The sequence below is a fragment of the Hippocampus guttulatus genome, chromosome 20 (assembly GCF_054856545.1).
Source record: "Hippocampus guttulatus isolate MCC_2025c chromosome 20, RoL_Hgut_1.0, whole genome shotgun sequence".
Taxonomy (NCBI): Eukaryota; Metazoa; Chordata; class Actinopteri; order Syngnathiformes; family Syngnathidae; genus Hippocampus; species Hippocampus guttulatus.
In genome coordinates this window covers 10,906,535-10,921,942 of record NC_141280.1, presented here as the reverse complement: position 1 = coordinate 10,921,942, position 15,408 = coordinate 10,906,535, and the positions used below count along the sequence as shown (strand labels likewise).

Genomic DNA, 15,408 nt, shown 5'->3' with positions numbered 1-15,408 from the left:
TGTCCAGCTCAATGGCGCCAACATTCCTCCCAATCAAAATCTGTGCTGGTACAGGCGTGCTGCCGAGAAGGCGCAACCACCAAGCACAGATACTTCTCCTTTGACGAATGTCGTGGCCAAAAAACGCTGAAAACAGTCCATATCAGGTCCACACGATGAAACAACAAACATGTGACAAAACAAAAGACAAAAACACCAAAAAAGAACAAAAAAAGCAAGGCTCTTGAAGAGCACTTGCCGAAGGCTGCCTACTCGGGTGCCATCTTGAAGAAAAATGATGGATGAAAAAGGATGGCCACTCCTGGAGAGAGTCACGATAGTACTGAACTTTCTCCATTTGTCCATCTGTCCATCTGTCTTACTATATACTGAAGATACTTTTGGAACTCCTTCAAGCTTCGATCAAGTTAATTTCTTTTACACTCTTTGTGCAAAGCATGTGTCACAATGCTTCTTGAGAATAGCAAAGTCAAAATTGTTGCTTGTTCTTTATATCGTAGGCCAGCTTTAATCCACACCTTCTTTATTGGCTAACCCCTGACTCCAGTTAGGTCTTGGAGAAGTCATTAGCCATGAAGTTCACATACTTTTCTCCCTGCATTGTGAATATTTCCATGGTGCTTCCAATAAAAACATGGAAACACACGAGGTTGTGTGGCATTAGCTAGAGGAGATTGCGTTTTTCTCTTGTGCCTTTTTTTTGACCAATTTATGCAAAGTGATCACAAATGCAGCCAAAACTTACTGAAATAAATCAACATTATGTCTTTGCTACAAACATGTAATGTAAGATTAACTTACAAAGCAAATGCCTGTGATGTCCTCACAGTGATCAGCATGGCCTTTGCAGTTACAGGGCAAGCATTTGTTTTGCTCACTAAGGAAAAATCCCTTAGCGCAAACCTAAGGAGCAGACAAGAATATCAATTAAAAACTATAAGAACACAATAAACTATCATGGGAAAAAATTATATTTCATAATCAAAAAGTCATGATCCTGTTCTTGTGTCTCTCCAGCAAGTGGCAGTGGAGGGCTTTTCCTCCAGCGTTCACACCTGCTGCTGATTTTCTCATCTAATTAAGACATATATTTAAGGACTTCCCAAGTGACAAATCGGTGTCGGCTTATTGACATTGTTGCTGTTCTTGCTCAAGTGTTATTCTCAAGACCTCTCGATCTCGTCATTGTTTTTGCTCTCTAGTCTATCGCCTTGTAAGTATTTTATGTTATTTTGTCTTTGATCTTGCTCATGTTTTTGTTTCATGAAATTGAACTCAAGTCATTTCGTTTATAATCTCGGATTTCCTTGCTTTAGCAAGCACTTTTTGTTCATGTATTGGTTTTCTTGGTTCTTTTTGATCAGCGATTTCTGTTTATACTTTGTCAGTGTGGTGTGGGGGGGGGGGGGGGTTGGTATTAAATAATTATTTTTGGACAGACTTTTGTTTATGTCTGCATTTGTGGGATCGAATCGCCATTCAGTTCATTGCCGATCTGTGTCATAAAAAGATAAAGGCAAAATATCCTAGGGTCTTTCTTTCTGTTTTGATTTACTTTTTGCACTCGGATAATAAAGTTTGAACACACATGATTTACAGTAGTGAAAATCCAGCCGAATTGCATGTGCTAAATTTGTATGTTCTCCCCGTGCCTGCATGGGTTTTTTTCCGGATTCTCCGGTTTCCTCCCACATTCCAAAAACATGCATGGCAGGCTAATGAAACACTTGAAATTGTCCCCAAGTGTGAGTGTGAACAGGGATGGTTGTTCGTCTATGTGTGCCCTGCGATTGGCTGGCAACCAATTCATGGTGTCCCCCACCTACTGCCCGAAGACAGCTGGGATAGGCTCCAGCACCGCCCGTGACCCTTGTGAGGATAAAGCGGATCAGAAAATGGATGGATGGATGGATGGATGAATAATTTATTTCAATTTTCCGCATCACTCCTTCAATTCATGAGACATTTTCAAATTCTTTAGTCATGTTGTCTTAAATTTAAGTGCAGTATTCATGGTTGAGTTAAGTTTACCCATTTGACATTGTTACACAAACGCATTCCCAAAATGTGTGACTTAGGTCTTAAGTTAACGATGACTTACTTCATGGCTCATACTCGCGATTTACTTTTCTTTCAGTGTCATTTTAATTTGGATTTGGTCAGATTGATTCACTTTGTTCACCTTTTTCACTGGACAGCAAGATGTTTACGGCACCAGATATGTCACATAATCCCGCAAAAACTTTGCTTTAGCCAGTCAGAAAACAGTGAATATTAAAAAAAAAAAGGAACAGAAATTATTGCAGTCCAAGGACAGATTTCTGGCATTGTTATGGAAGGTTTTAAAGGCATGAGTAGTGTCTAGTGCAGGATTTTCAAACAACGTCACACGACATGGACTGTTAAATAAAACAGGATGTGACTCACCATGTCAACAAATACCCTTTGAAAAGGAAAATTGAATGCAGTTGTGTCTACAAAAACAACCATGGCAATTTTTGCTCAAAATATTCTTGTCATTAGTACAGCGTTTTCTTTATCAATTGGAGTAAACGGTTTAGATATGCTTATTTTTAAGGAGATCATACATAAGACAATGTACAGAATAGTTACAAAAAAAAGACTAAAAGCAACACAACACACAAAAAAAAACAAGAATACTATATAAAGCAACTACAGAGCTACAGCAAAGCAAGAAGAAAACGTACTTTGTACCTCTGATCAACGTTATTTATACAACGCTTTAAAACCACCAAAAAAGGTTTTGCAAAAAGATATACTGTATAAAAATCAAATCTTTCAAGACAATAAAACATCATTTATAAACAGTTCCGAGCAGTAAAAACCGACAAGACAATAAAACTAGGCCTCAAAACTTTATGCTGTGTCAAACACCAAATTTCATAATCTGGTACCAGTGACAGAAAAAGCCCTTTCCCCTCTGAGCTTCTGATGATCCGAGGCACTGCAAAGTAGGGATAGAGCAGCTTAGAAAAGTAAAACAGGGTAGGCAAGACCATTTCAGTGTTTGAATGGAAACTGTAAATGGAGATGAGACACATTTTCCATTTCCCATCTAAACATGAACCTAATTCTTCTCCCAAAAGCTGTCCAAAACGTGATAAATAACATTTGGGACACAGTATCTGTTATTTACCATTTCTAAAGTCACCTAAAGTGTTTGGACGCGCTTCAGACCTTGGCTCTTTGACCACAGTATGACATGTGAAACAGCTGCAGTGCTTAGGCGGTCGAGAATGCATGGGAAGGGGGTGGAAGTGCTTATAGGAGATGAAGCAGATGGTCAGCAAAGGGTCGCTCTGCTCCATCATGATCTAAATCCAGAGTTTGAATTATATGGGAGCAAAAGTATACATTAGTAGTATACAAATATACTGAACTACTACTATAATTAGAGCACAATGAAACTATTGTCCAATATAAAATTCTATTTTCCATGTCGGAAAAAAACAAAAGCTTTTCATGTTAATGAGTAATTTAAATCACTCTATCCCCAAGCCACAAGTGACACTTTCTGCCCAACATATATTCAAAAACGTCATTTGTCTATGGGCACAATTTAGTTGTGCATGAATGAAAAAAAAAAAAAAAAGATTCTACAAAACCTGATTTAAAATGAGTTTGTTTTTTAAGAAAGAAAAAAAAAGGTCCGGGACTAAAAGGAAGTCTATCGCTTTGGTTTACTTTCTGCTTTAGCTTTGTGAATATCTTTTTTAACTTTATATTACGGATTGTGAAATGGGAACCTCTTCTTGGTAGACAATTGGGAAAATTTGTCTTTTTTTTTCCAACACATAATTAAAAGGAAAAAAAAGCATCTTTTTCTAAATGTACTGATGCCAGTGTTGTATTGAGCGCAATTCTGTCATGCTCCCTGTCGGAGTTGATATAGCTGAAGTTCTTTGTGGATGTAGTTTACGTAACTTCCTGCTCCTTTTGTCATTTGATGTTCTTCTTCGGAAGTTAGCTTATTGTGGTCAAGTTCCGCCACGCTGTTTTCCTTAATTGTCTGTGTTTTGTTCAAGATGGTGCAAATACGTAATGCATTGTTGGGTCACGGGCAAGAGGATGAATAGGTATGAAAGAGGGAAACCGATTCCAGCATACTAAATATTTCATTTCTAATGTGACGCCTGTAAAACAATGTCAATGTAATATTCAATCATTCTCTTCATGTGACTTGATTTGAATTTGGCATCAGAATTGAGCGCAGCCAATATTTAACATCAGAGTGACCCTCCCACTATTCTAACTCTTCTGGATAACAAAGATGACATTCAGCAAGTCACAGTCTTTCAATTGTTCACACTTGTTTGACATCCTGTGTCACTGTGATTTGGCTTTGCTACGCCCTGAAGCTCTGTGTGTCTGTGTGTGTGTGTGTGTGTGTGTGTGTGTGTGTGTGAGGCAGAGCTGAAACGCTATCAAACACAAGAACATGTCTTGTCTCAGCAATTGAGTGTTCCTTCAAGTCAACACCCTCGCTGGTCTTCTGGGGCCATGCCCTCTCTTGAAATGTGAAGCCTCTTCACCAGTCAGCGAACAATCTCCAGAGTCTCCAGTTTTATAAAGATAACGTAAAAAGTGATGGAAGCTTTGCTTAGGTTGTGTGTGTTCATAATGTCGATCTAACTCATCCGTCTGTTTCCATCTTTCTGAAGATATGTTCAAGTCGAATCATCCCTGTTGATTCGATAATAACAGTGAGATTATTAAATGTCATTTTGAATTCATGACCGGATGGAGATTCCTCCTGTGACCTTTGGAAGGGCGCTTAAACTCAGAACTTATTCATGCTAGCTCCCCCGGAATGTCCTTCATATGGGGGAAAAAAAATGCGAGGTCGTGAGAATGTCATCTTAACTGCACACAGTCAGTCTGTAGGAGTTGAGGCCAGCACTCAGAACACTCTAAGAAATATGGGCAGGGAAGAAATCCTCATTGGTTATGCTGTGAGGAATTGTTTTCCCATGTTTGGAATGAAAAATCCTATTTGACGAAACGCCCAATCCTGGAGTAACGTGCATGGGCCATGTACACATACTGTAACTAATATAGCTGAATCCCAATCAAGAAATTGGACAATAAATTCATTATTAGACACAGTATTTAACAAATTCGCAGAAGTTGAGACGGCACACGAAGTTGTGATCATATTGATTTTCTAAAAATTCTGATTGTAAAATGTGTGTAATGCCAAACAGAACGCAGCATATGTATCAAGCAATAAAAGAAATATAAGAGTTTATCGAACTCTTAATTATTAATACGGGAGAACAGTATTTGCAGTGTTTAGGTTATGCATTCATTCTTTGGAAATCACAAAATACACAATATAAACCTCTGTGCATGAGCATGGTCATTAACAGGGAGTCATCATTTTAAATGTAATTTCTTTAAAATTAGAGTCAAATAAAACACGGGCTTTGGCATGAAAACAACACAGTATAGCATTTTCTGACAACATAGAGGAATAAAGTAAACACATTATTTTGCTTTTTGTTAGTCTGGGTGGGGCAAATGGGGCATGGCCATTGTGGAAGCACAAACGACAGAGTATTGAGGCTCTCCTAATGACATTACAAATCTCAAGTTTACCCACAAGGGAATGGATATAATTTAAAACAGCAGCATATTTCCATTCAGCAACATCCATCCTGGATGAACTGTGTACACAATGAATACTGTTACACTGGTGTCAAAAGTCAATGCTGGACAGCATTGTTTGGAAAACAGATCATATCAAATGACTTACTTTCAATGATCTCTGTTGCTCTGTTCCAAATCTGACAACAGACGAAGAGGCAATCCCAAAGAGAATGCCTAAAAGGCAGAGGAAGCGCATAGATTTGGTAGCCATATTTTGTGTTGGCTTAGAGGGCTCCCTTCTATCTGTGTCTGTCAGTACAGTCAGACAGTGGGAGACTCTCGGCGTAGCTCCCTGCGGTCCACTTTCCCACTGCTCCAATGTCTTGATTTGTCACTGCGCCTCGCTGTGGCCCCAGTCTGAGTAGAATAAACAAAGTTGTGTGAACTTCCTCCCTTTCTCTCCCTTACTGGCAGCTCTGAATCTTCTCACTTGGTCAAACCGCCCTCCCCCCACCGCCTGAGCCAGTGTGTCTAAATCACATGCAGATGGAAAGGCAGGAAAATGAAAGACATGGGGTGAGAGAGCGAGAAGACAGATGGCAAGTTTGCCATTGCCTTTATGGTTATGTGGCTGTTATCTAAAAACAGTGCCGTTTTCATACATAATGTATTGCAGTGCTATGATTGAAGTAATTGTCCTCTTGTCAAATTATTTCTTTTTTTGCAGCACTTTAACAGTTAAGATCATTAAAGAAATGTATATTGTTAGTCCATTCATATATAAGTCCGGGAGTGCAACAATGCTACATGCTGTCAGCAGCCCGGTACATTCTGGGCTCCACTGTGCATTTTGAGTTGCTTGTTCTGGCCTCGTCAAACTGTGCGACTTTTTTGTCGTTCATGACAATCGCGCTTTCAGACGACCAGATGAATACCGTTCTGTGTCACCGACCAGACCATGCCCAATCGCTGCCAGGGAGGCCACTCCCTCGCCAGCTGTTCCGAATTGCCAAAAAGACAAGCCTCACCAGCAGAAAGGGAGACATTGGTGAGCCGAATCTCTTCCCCTTCCTACTCCCAAACACGTGGACCAGGTATGATTAACTCGTCAAAAGATCATTGCTTGTCCTGGTCCTGATCGACTGAGAGGCCGATGACAATTTCATCGACATTGTGTCACGTCTCGGACAAGCCGAGTTAAGTCTGGATCAAGGTCTCCGTAACAAAAATATGTTTTAATGCAAGTAATCGCACCGACAAAAAGGTAACATAAAGCGCTGGTCAAAACAAGGACCAGAGGGAACATAAAACGAATAACAAAAAGCGCTTGCACAAAAGGCAAGGGAGAAAAATAAAGACCACGGATACAAACTAAAAACAATGTATCAAAATACACGCCAGCGAATAGCCAAATCACAAAACAAAAATCGTACTTACAAAAAGCAGGGGTACCGAGAGTACAAAACGCGAAACATGATGAGGTCAATAGCCAAATTGTCTATGAGCAGAGAAAACAGCAATGCAAGAAACAATACTCCGACAACAGGTGCACGGCAGATGAGTCCTTAAATACAGTCTACTAATCACAGATTGGCAGCAGGTGCGTACCGAAGTCCGCTCATGCCACCTGCTGGCCAGACCGAAAACAGAATCATGACACATTGACTATCTTCAAAATAACAAGCTGTCACTGTCTCTGCTATCCTCCCCCAAGAAGGTGCTAGCAATAGATGGAAGCCCCCTGAAAACGGTAACACACCATACTACACTCCTTAACCTGGTTTTCCCCAGTAACCACCAAGAAATAGTTGAATTTTACATACTATCCACTCCACTCACACCTGTGATTTTAGGGATAACCTTGTTAACATTGCACAATCCCCACATTGACTGGGTCACGGGGACTATTCGGAACTGGATCAACCATTGCCACGCCCACTGTCTAAGGTCTGCGCTACCCGCCAGATCCCCTGGCCCCGCCCACACCTCAGAAGTTATTGACTTGAGTAACGTCCAAAGTGAATGCCATGACATAAATGTGGTTTGTAGTAAGGACTCAGCACATTCCCTTCCACCACACAGGCTCGGTGATTGCAGTATGGAATTGCATCTCCAGGCTCAGGTCCCGTCCCACAGGCTATACAACCAGACCAAACCTGAACTGGAAGAAATGGAGACATACTGTATATTCTAATGAATCACTAGCTGCAGGGCTCATAAGACCTTCCTCGTCTCCAGTCGGCACAGGGTTTTTCTTTGTAAAGAAAAAAGACGGAACCCTGCGCCCTTACATAGACTACACTCGCATAAACTCTACCACGGTAAAGAACAAGGACGATCTGCCACTTCTTGACTCTGTTTTCAGCCCTCTTCATGATGCTACGGTGTCTTCCAAATTGGACTTGCGTAACACCTCCCACTTGGTGAGAATTCATAAGGACAATGAATGGAAAACTGCCTTCAATACCCATTTAGGCCACGTTGAGTATCTGGTCACGCCCATTGGGCTGACAAAGTATTCCAATCTTGAGCAATTCTCTCAGTACATCACTGACCAAACAAGATGGTGTTTGTTTACCTTATTTCTTCTTTTTTTTTTCTCGATCACAGAAGGAGCATGTGGATCACATGAGGGATTTTCTCAGGAGTCTGCTGGAAAATACGTTGTTTGTCAAGGCAGAGAGGTGTGAGTTTAATGTTTCCACTGTTAAATGTGAGGGCTATGTGGTGGAAAAAGGGCAATTCAGGATCAATCCTGCCAAAATCGAAGCAGTCAGGATGTGGCCTCTTCCTGCCACTCATAAGCAGGTATGTTTTCTTTGGTTCCCTAGTTTTTCAGGCGATTCATTCACAACTACAGCAGCATCGGTGCGCCTCTTACACGGGTGACCTCCAGCAAACTTCGCGTCACGTGGTCCACTGATGCTCAATGCACTTTTGGCCGTCGAAGAGATTTCTGTAAATGCCTCAATTCTCATTCACCCTGATCCCGAGCAGCAGATGTGGGTAGAGGTGAATGTGTCAGATTCAGGAGTGGGGGCCATGCTCAGTGCCTGCCTGCAGATCAGAAGGTGCACCCTGCACTTTCTTATCCCAACATCTCTCCCCGGCAGAGCACAATTATAAATGTAAATTGCTAGCGGTGGTTCTGGCTCTTCAGAAGTGGTGGCATTGGTTGGAGGGAGCGACCCAGCCCTTTATTTTCTCGACGGACCATAACAATTTGTCTTACCTCTACTCTGGCAAGAGACGGAACTCCCTCGAAACCTGTGGGAACTTTTCCTTGGGCATTTTGACTTCACTGTCACCTACCGCCCTAGATCCCTGAATGGGAAGCCCGATGCCCTCTCCTTGCACTTGGCCTCTGAGGAGGCGGAGAACCACACTGAGACACTCCTCTCCTCTAAGTGCATGGAAGGGGCAGTCCACTGGTCAGTAGAGCAGGAAGTGCTTGGCGCACTTGAGATTCACCCGGCTCCCGATGGATGCCAGCCAGGGAAACGCTTCGTTCTACCTACCACCAGGACGCATGTGCTTCTGTGGGGGCACACTTAACGTATCACACGCCGGGGGTCCATCGAACCCTCGCTTATCCAGCAGCGCTTCTGGTGATCGTCCATGGCTGCAGATGTTCGTGATTATGTCGCCTCATGCTCAGTTTGCGTTCGCAACAAACCTTCCCCTCAAACTGGGGCAGGTCTCCTGCACTCCTTACCCATTCCCTCTCGGCCATGGTCTCACATCGCAGTGTACTTTGTCACCGGTCTGTCCCTATCAGAGGGTTATTACACAAATCTCACTATCATTGATCAGTTCTTGAAGGCAGTTCATTTTGTTCCACTCCCCACGCCTTAGAGACCGCTAACCTCCTGGTCAAACATTTTTTCAGGCTCCACGGAATTAACATGGACATTGTGTCGGACAGGGGTCCACAGTTCACCTCATGTCTGGAGGGACCTCGACCAGCCTTTTGGCAGGCTCTCACCCACAGACCAAAGGGCAGACAGAACGAGCAAACCAAGACCGGGAGACCACACTGCGCTGTGTAGCCTCATGCCTCCCTGCAACCTGGTAGACACACCTCCCCTGGGTGGATTATGCTCACACTTCACCGATCAGCACTGCGACAGGCATGTCCCCCTTCATGGTCAACTCGGGCTACCAACCCCCTCTATTCTCAGCCAGGACTCCAAAGTGGCAGCTTCCCAGCTGCAAGTCTGCCTCATACATCTTGTGCTTTGGATGTGAATTGAGGGTGCTAAGCCATCCTCCGGTATTTCAAAACTATACATATTAAACAACCACAGAAAAGTCCAGACATGTATTCCTCCATCCATTCATCCATCCATCCAATTTCTTATCCATTTATCCGCACAAGGGTCGCTGGAGCCAATACCATACACCCTGAACTGGTTGCCAGCCAATGCAGGGCACATAGAGACGAACAACAATCCACGCTTACACTCACACCTAGGGACAATTTTGAGTGTTCAATCGGCCTGCCATGCATGTTTTTAGAATGTGGGAGGAAACCGGAGTAGCCGGAGAAAATCCACCCGGGTAGAACATGCAAACTCCACACAGGGTGGGCGGCGCTGGGATCGAAGCCACGACCTCTGCACTGTGAGGTCGATGCTCTAAACACTGGAACACCACCAACACCCTCAAACAAATGTGTAAAAATATAAATCATATTGGATTTTTTTAAAAAAATTTTTTAAAGACGGCACAGTGGATTACTGGTTAGGTTGTCCGCCTCACAGTGGAGAGGTCCAAGGTTTGAATCTGGCCTCCTGCCTTCCTGTCTGAAGTTTGTATGTTTTCCTTGTGCCGGTGTGGTTCCGGGTATTCTGGTTTCCTCCCACATTCCGAAAACATGTATTGTAGGTTGATTGAATGCTCTAAAGTGTCCCTACGTGTGATTGTGAGTGAATGTTTGTTTATCAATGTGTGCCCTGCAACCGATTCAGGGTGTATCCCACCTCTTGCGCAGTTGATACGGCCACATTGATAGATAATATATTTAATAAATAAGATTGAACATAAAAAGGAAAGTGGACTCCTCATAACTGATATAAGTGACCATCTGCCGGTCTTTGCAGTCCTATACAATTACTTCGATAGAAAAACTATACCAATTACTCACACATCAGAAATAAGACTCAGAACCCAACATTCCATCTCAGCTTTCAAGCTCGACCTAGACAAGCAAAATTGGTCTGAGGTCTACACAAACGATGACCCAAATACTGCGTTTGATGCATTTCAGTCAACCATAACCTCCCTATATGAAAAACATTTCCCAGTAATTAAAGTCACCAGAAAGTCAAATGAACAAAGTAAGCCATGGATAACAAAAGGCATAGAAAATGCATGTAAAAAGAAAAACAATCTATACAAATCGTTTCTAAAATCCAGAACTAAAGAAGCCGAAACAAAATATAAGACGTATAAAAACAAACTAGTAAACATTATAAGAACTAGCAAGAGAGACCATTTCCATGCATTATTAGAACAAAACAAAAGCAACACTCAAGGAATCTGGAAAATCTTAAATCATGTAATTAGAAATAACTCTAATAAAGTAGATTATCCGGAGTATTTTATGAAAGACAAAAATAGCATTATTGAGGAAACTGCAGAAATAGCAAATGAATTTAATGAATATTTTGTAAATATCGGCAGTAACTTAGCAAAACAAATTCCTGATCCAATAAATTCTTTTGAAATAGATAAATACATAGAAAGAAATCCTTCCACAATGTTTCTGACTGCTGTGACTCAAAATGAAATATTAAATATTGTAAAAACATATCAAAGTAAAAGGTCAACTGACTGTTTTAATATTGATATGGCAATAGTAAAACAGATCATAGAATTTGTAGTGCGACCCTTTACATATATATGCAACCTGTCATTTAAAGACGGTATTTTTCCATCAAAAATGAAAACAGCCAAAGTCATTCCTATTTTTAAAAGTGGGGAAAGACAATTCTTTACAAATTATAGACCAATATCACTGTTACCACAATTTTCAAAAATATTAGAAAAATTATTTTCTCGCAGACTTGACAACTTCATATGTAAATACATGCTACTATGTGAAAATCAATATGGCTTCAGAGAAAAACGGACCACCTTAATGGCAGCAATGGAGCTTGTGGAAGCAATAGCTACTAATATAGATAATAAAGAATATACAGTCGGGATTTTTCTTGATCTAAAAAAAGCTTTTGATACTATAGACCATACTATATTATTGAATAAATTAGAGAGATATGGCATCAGAGGCACAGCATATAAATGGATTGAAAGTTATTTAGAAAACAGATATCAGTATGTGCAGTTCAAAAACAAAAAATCCAATCTACTGAAGATTAGCCATGGAGTGCCTCAGGGGTCAGTGATTGGACCAAAACTATTCATTTTATATATAAACGATATTTGTAGGGTATCAAATCAACTCAAATCTGTCCTATTCGCCGATGACACAACCTTTTACTGCTCTGGAAAAAATATGAAAGAACTCCAGAAAATTGTGGAAAATGAATTGACAAAATTAAAAAACTGGTTCGACAGAAATAAACTATCTTTAAATTTAACAAAAACAAAGTTAGTGGTCTTTGGCACAAGACCAATCAAAGACCAAGTTAAAATAAAGATAAATTCAATCGAAATAGAACAAGTCTATGAAAATAAGTTTCTTGGACTAGTAATAGATACAAAACTATCCTGGAAGCCACACATAGATAACATTATAAAAAAAATATCGAAAACTATCGGAATACTCCACAAAACGAAGGATGTGTTGAGTAAGAACTCCTTGTATACACTATATTATTCATTATTACTCCCATATATGACCTACTGTGTAGAAATATGGGGAAAAGCTTGTAAAACAAACACACTCCCTGTTTTAAAACTACAAAAAAAAGCAATCAGAATAATCAATAGGTCTAAATATATAGAACCCACAAATCCAATATTCATCAAATTAAACACAATGAAATTCTACGACTTGGTTGACTTCAAGATTACCCAATTAATGTACAAAGTACATAACAACCTCCTCTGCCAAAATATCCAGCAGCTTTTTGAAATTAGAGAGAGCTGTTATCATCTAAGGGGTACAAAACAATACAAAAAATCCAGAACAAGAACAAACATCAAACAAAGGTGTGTATCAGTAATAGGTGTCAACTTGTGGAACAAGCTTGAAACGGACCTGAAAATGAGCAAATCGTTGGAGGAGTTCAAAAACAAATTCAAAAGATTAGTACAAAAAAACTACATGAATCAGAACTAAAAAGATAAATTTGATATACATGTAAAATATAGTAAGACAACCGTTTGTTCTTGTTTTGAATTTGATCAACTTATCAATTGTATTCAAGAAATGAAAACTATAATGAATATCAGAAAATTGGAATACAAAAGGAGAAAGAATAACTATATAAACACTATTTATACATTTATACTATACTATTATACTATTTTTATTATTTTATACTATTATGATACTATTTAAACTATTTATCTATTTATACACCAAAAGGTGTATAAATGGAATAGTATAGTATACATAAGGGTAAAAGCATTTGATGATATGTAGATTTTCTTTTGTTCTTTGTTTTGAAAAATGATCAAATCAAATTGTTACAAAATAAGGGGTAGGACTAGATAAGTTACTTACTTCCTCCTACTCCCTTGAGCATACAACCGTGATGATGTGTGTTTTCTACTTTTATCTACTTTCTAATTTTCCTCACATAATTTTTGTTTGACTTTTGTCAACCTGTTATTGTGTATATTATATGCTCAAGGCTCAATAAACAATAAACAAACAAACAAACAAACATGGTTGGGATAGTCTCCAGCATATCTGCAACCCATGACCTTTGGTAATGGTCATGTGTTTTGGCATGGACACTGGTTTACAAAATAAACCCCACTCAATTCCACAACGCAATACACACCTCTATCATCAAAGCCTTTTGCTTGGCATCCCCTCCATAAACTCTCCCCCTTCCTCTGTTGCAGCGTGTCCCAGGTCATCTTGCCACATTTCAGAGGCCTCTTATTCCCAAATGCATAATCAGATTTGGACGGAAGTTGTCACGTTGGAAAGCCGGAGAGCTGTAGTTATCCCGAGACGTACGGCCCTCACGGGATAACAAACTTTCAATTTTTAGGATTTTTTTCAAAACGGTCAAGAAAATGTCAACATGTTCACATCAACTTGTCGTGTCCCAGGTCATCTTGCCACATTTCAGAGGCCTCTTATTCCCAAATGCATAATCAGATGTGGACGGAAGTGGTCACGTTGGAAAGCCGGAGAGCTGTATTTATCCCCAGACGTGCAGCCCTCACGGGATAACAAACTTATAATTTTTAGGAATTTTTTTAAAACGGTCAAAAATGTCAACATATCAGATGAAATTGATGTGGAATTACCATTGACTTTATTTTCTATCTCCACTTGAGAACGCTTTTTTGTGCTGACAGCCAAGAAATTACTTATTTTATACGTTTATTAATTTCTTTTAACCCGAACAAATGACGTTTATGCATGAGTGGTGGCTCTTTTATTTTGAAGGTGGCCAACGCCGCTCGCTGGCGGCACACTACCGTAATGCAGAGCACTGGCAATCGCAGTGGCGGCTCACTTGACTTCAATTTTGCGAGTGGAGGCTGGCTTGACCGCAGTGCAAATTGTGTGGAGCGTTCACACGTACAAAGCCGCTGAGCGTGTCAGCACCGGCACAGCGTCGGTGCAGCCCCACTTGCGTTCACACGGCAGTTTCTGCAGCGGAGCAAAACGACAGAAAACAAATGAGCTGTCGTGTTGGTTCTTTTTAAAACGTATACACAACTCAAGCGACTACTGGACAGGCACGTCCTTCTCCTTCTCGGTCTCCCGTGCCTTCTGCTCGAGAGTGACCGCCCGAAAACGTAAATTAACGATGACTTCGATGACACTCAGAAAAGCAACTACGTAATGCGCCAAACAGAAAATCAAGAGAGGAAATCACAAAATAAATTATATGGGGGGTGGGAGGTTGTGAACACACAACAAAGGAACAAACTACACAAACAACTCCGAGACAGTCCAGTCTCCTACAAAAGGAAAGATCTTACCAGCCAAGTCTTGTGTCGTTATTAAACAAACACATGACGGAAGTCCGACAGAGCACGAAAGCAACACATTCTCGCCATACGTAAACTCTTCACAAGCATTTGCTCTGGAGCAAATTTAACCCAGTTGCGTTCACACGTGCAAATTAGCTCCGGCGTAGCCCCGGAAAACAGCTTACACCGGACCAAATTTGATCCACCTCAGGGAGGTGGTTTAAAAATTTGCTCCAGAGCAAATGCTTGTTTGCGAAGCAGCACCGGTGTAAATTTGCACGTGTGAACGCTCTACTGGGGCAGCCCCGGCGTAGCACCGGACCAAATCTTGCCGTGTGAACACCTCTATAGCGTCTGATGAGGCCCAACTTTTGCCCCACCTAAAGTGCCAGTGACGCTTATAGGTCAATGCTGCCACCCAGTGGCCGTTTATTTTACAGCGTAGCATACTCATGTCACGTTCTCAATATACCGTCAATCAAACAGTATAAAATGAAACAATTGCAGTAAACCAAAAAGTAACTCTTTGATGGAAAGAAAAAAAATATAAAAAGCATCTGAACAAAGTATTTATTTTGCGTGTTTCACACATGTAGTCCCTCGTAGCAAATATTATGTGTGTGACGTGTAATTTTGCACATTGATGGGTAGGCACCAAACTCCGCAGAC

The 15,408-nt window shown here is 40.7% G+C and overlaps 1 protein-coding gene and 1 pseudogene across 2 annotated transcripts in view; one reads left to right on the top strand and one right to left on the bottom strand.

Annotated features, from left to right (window-relative positions):
• The window catches only part of lama4 (laminin, alpha 4), a 57,179-nt gene extending 51,119 nt beyond the window's left edge, over positions 1 to 6,060 (bottom strand). The window contains exons 1-2 of one of the 2 annotated variants that reach the window (XM_086100711.1): positions 5,777 to 6,060; positions 802 to 903 (exon numbers count right to left, since the gene is read on the bottom strand). In XM_086100711.1, coding sequence (XP_085956837.1) covers positions 802 to 903; positions 5,777 to 5,881 — 207 coding nt within the window. In that variant the 5' untranslated portion in view covers positions 5,882 to 6,060. The remainder of the gene's footprint in view (positions 1 to 801; positions 904 to 5,776) is intronic. The other variant, XM_086100710.1, reaches the window with a different exon arrangement.
• Positions 6,061 to 6,568: 508 nt separating this feature from the next.
• Positions 6,569 to 15,134, top strand: LOC147188038 (uncharacterized; annotated as a pseudogene).
• The last annotated feature ends 274 nt before the right edge of the window (positions 15,135 to 15,408 follow it).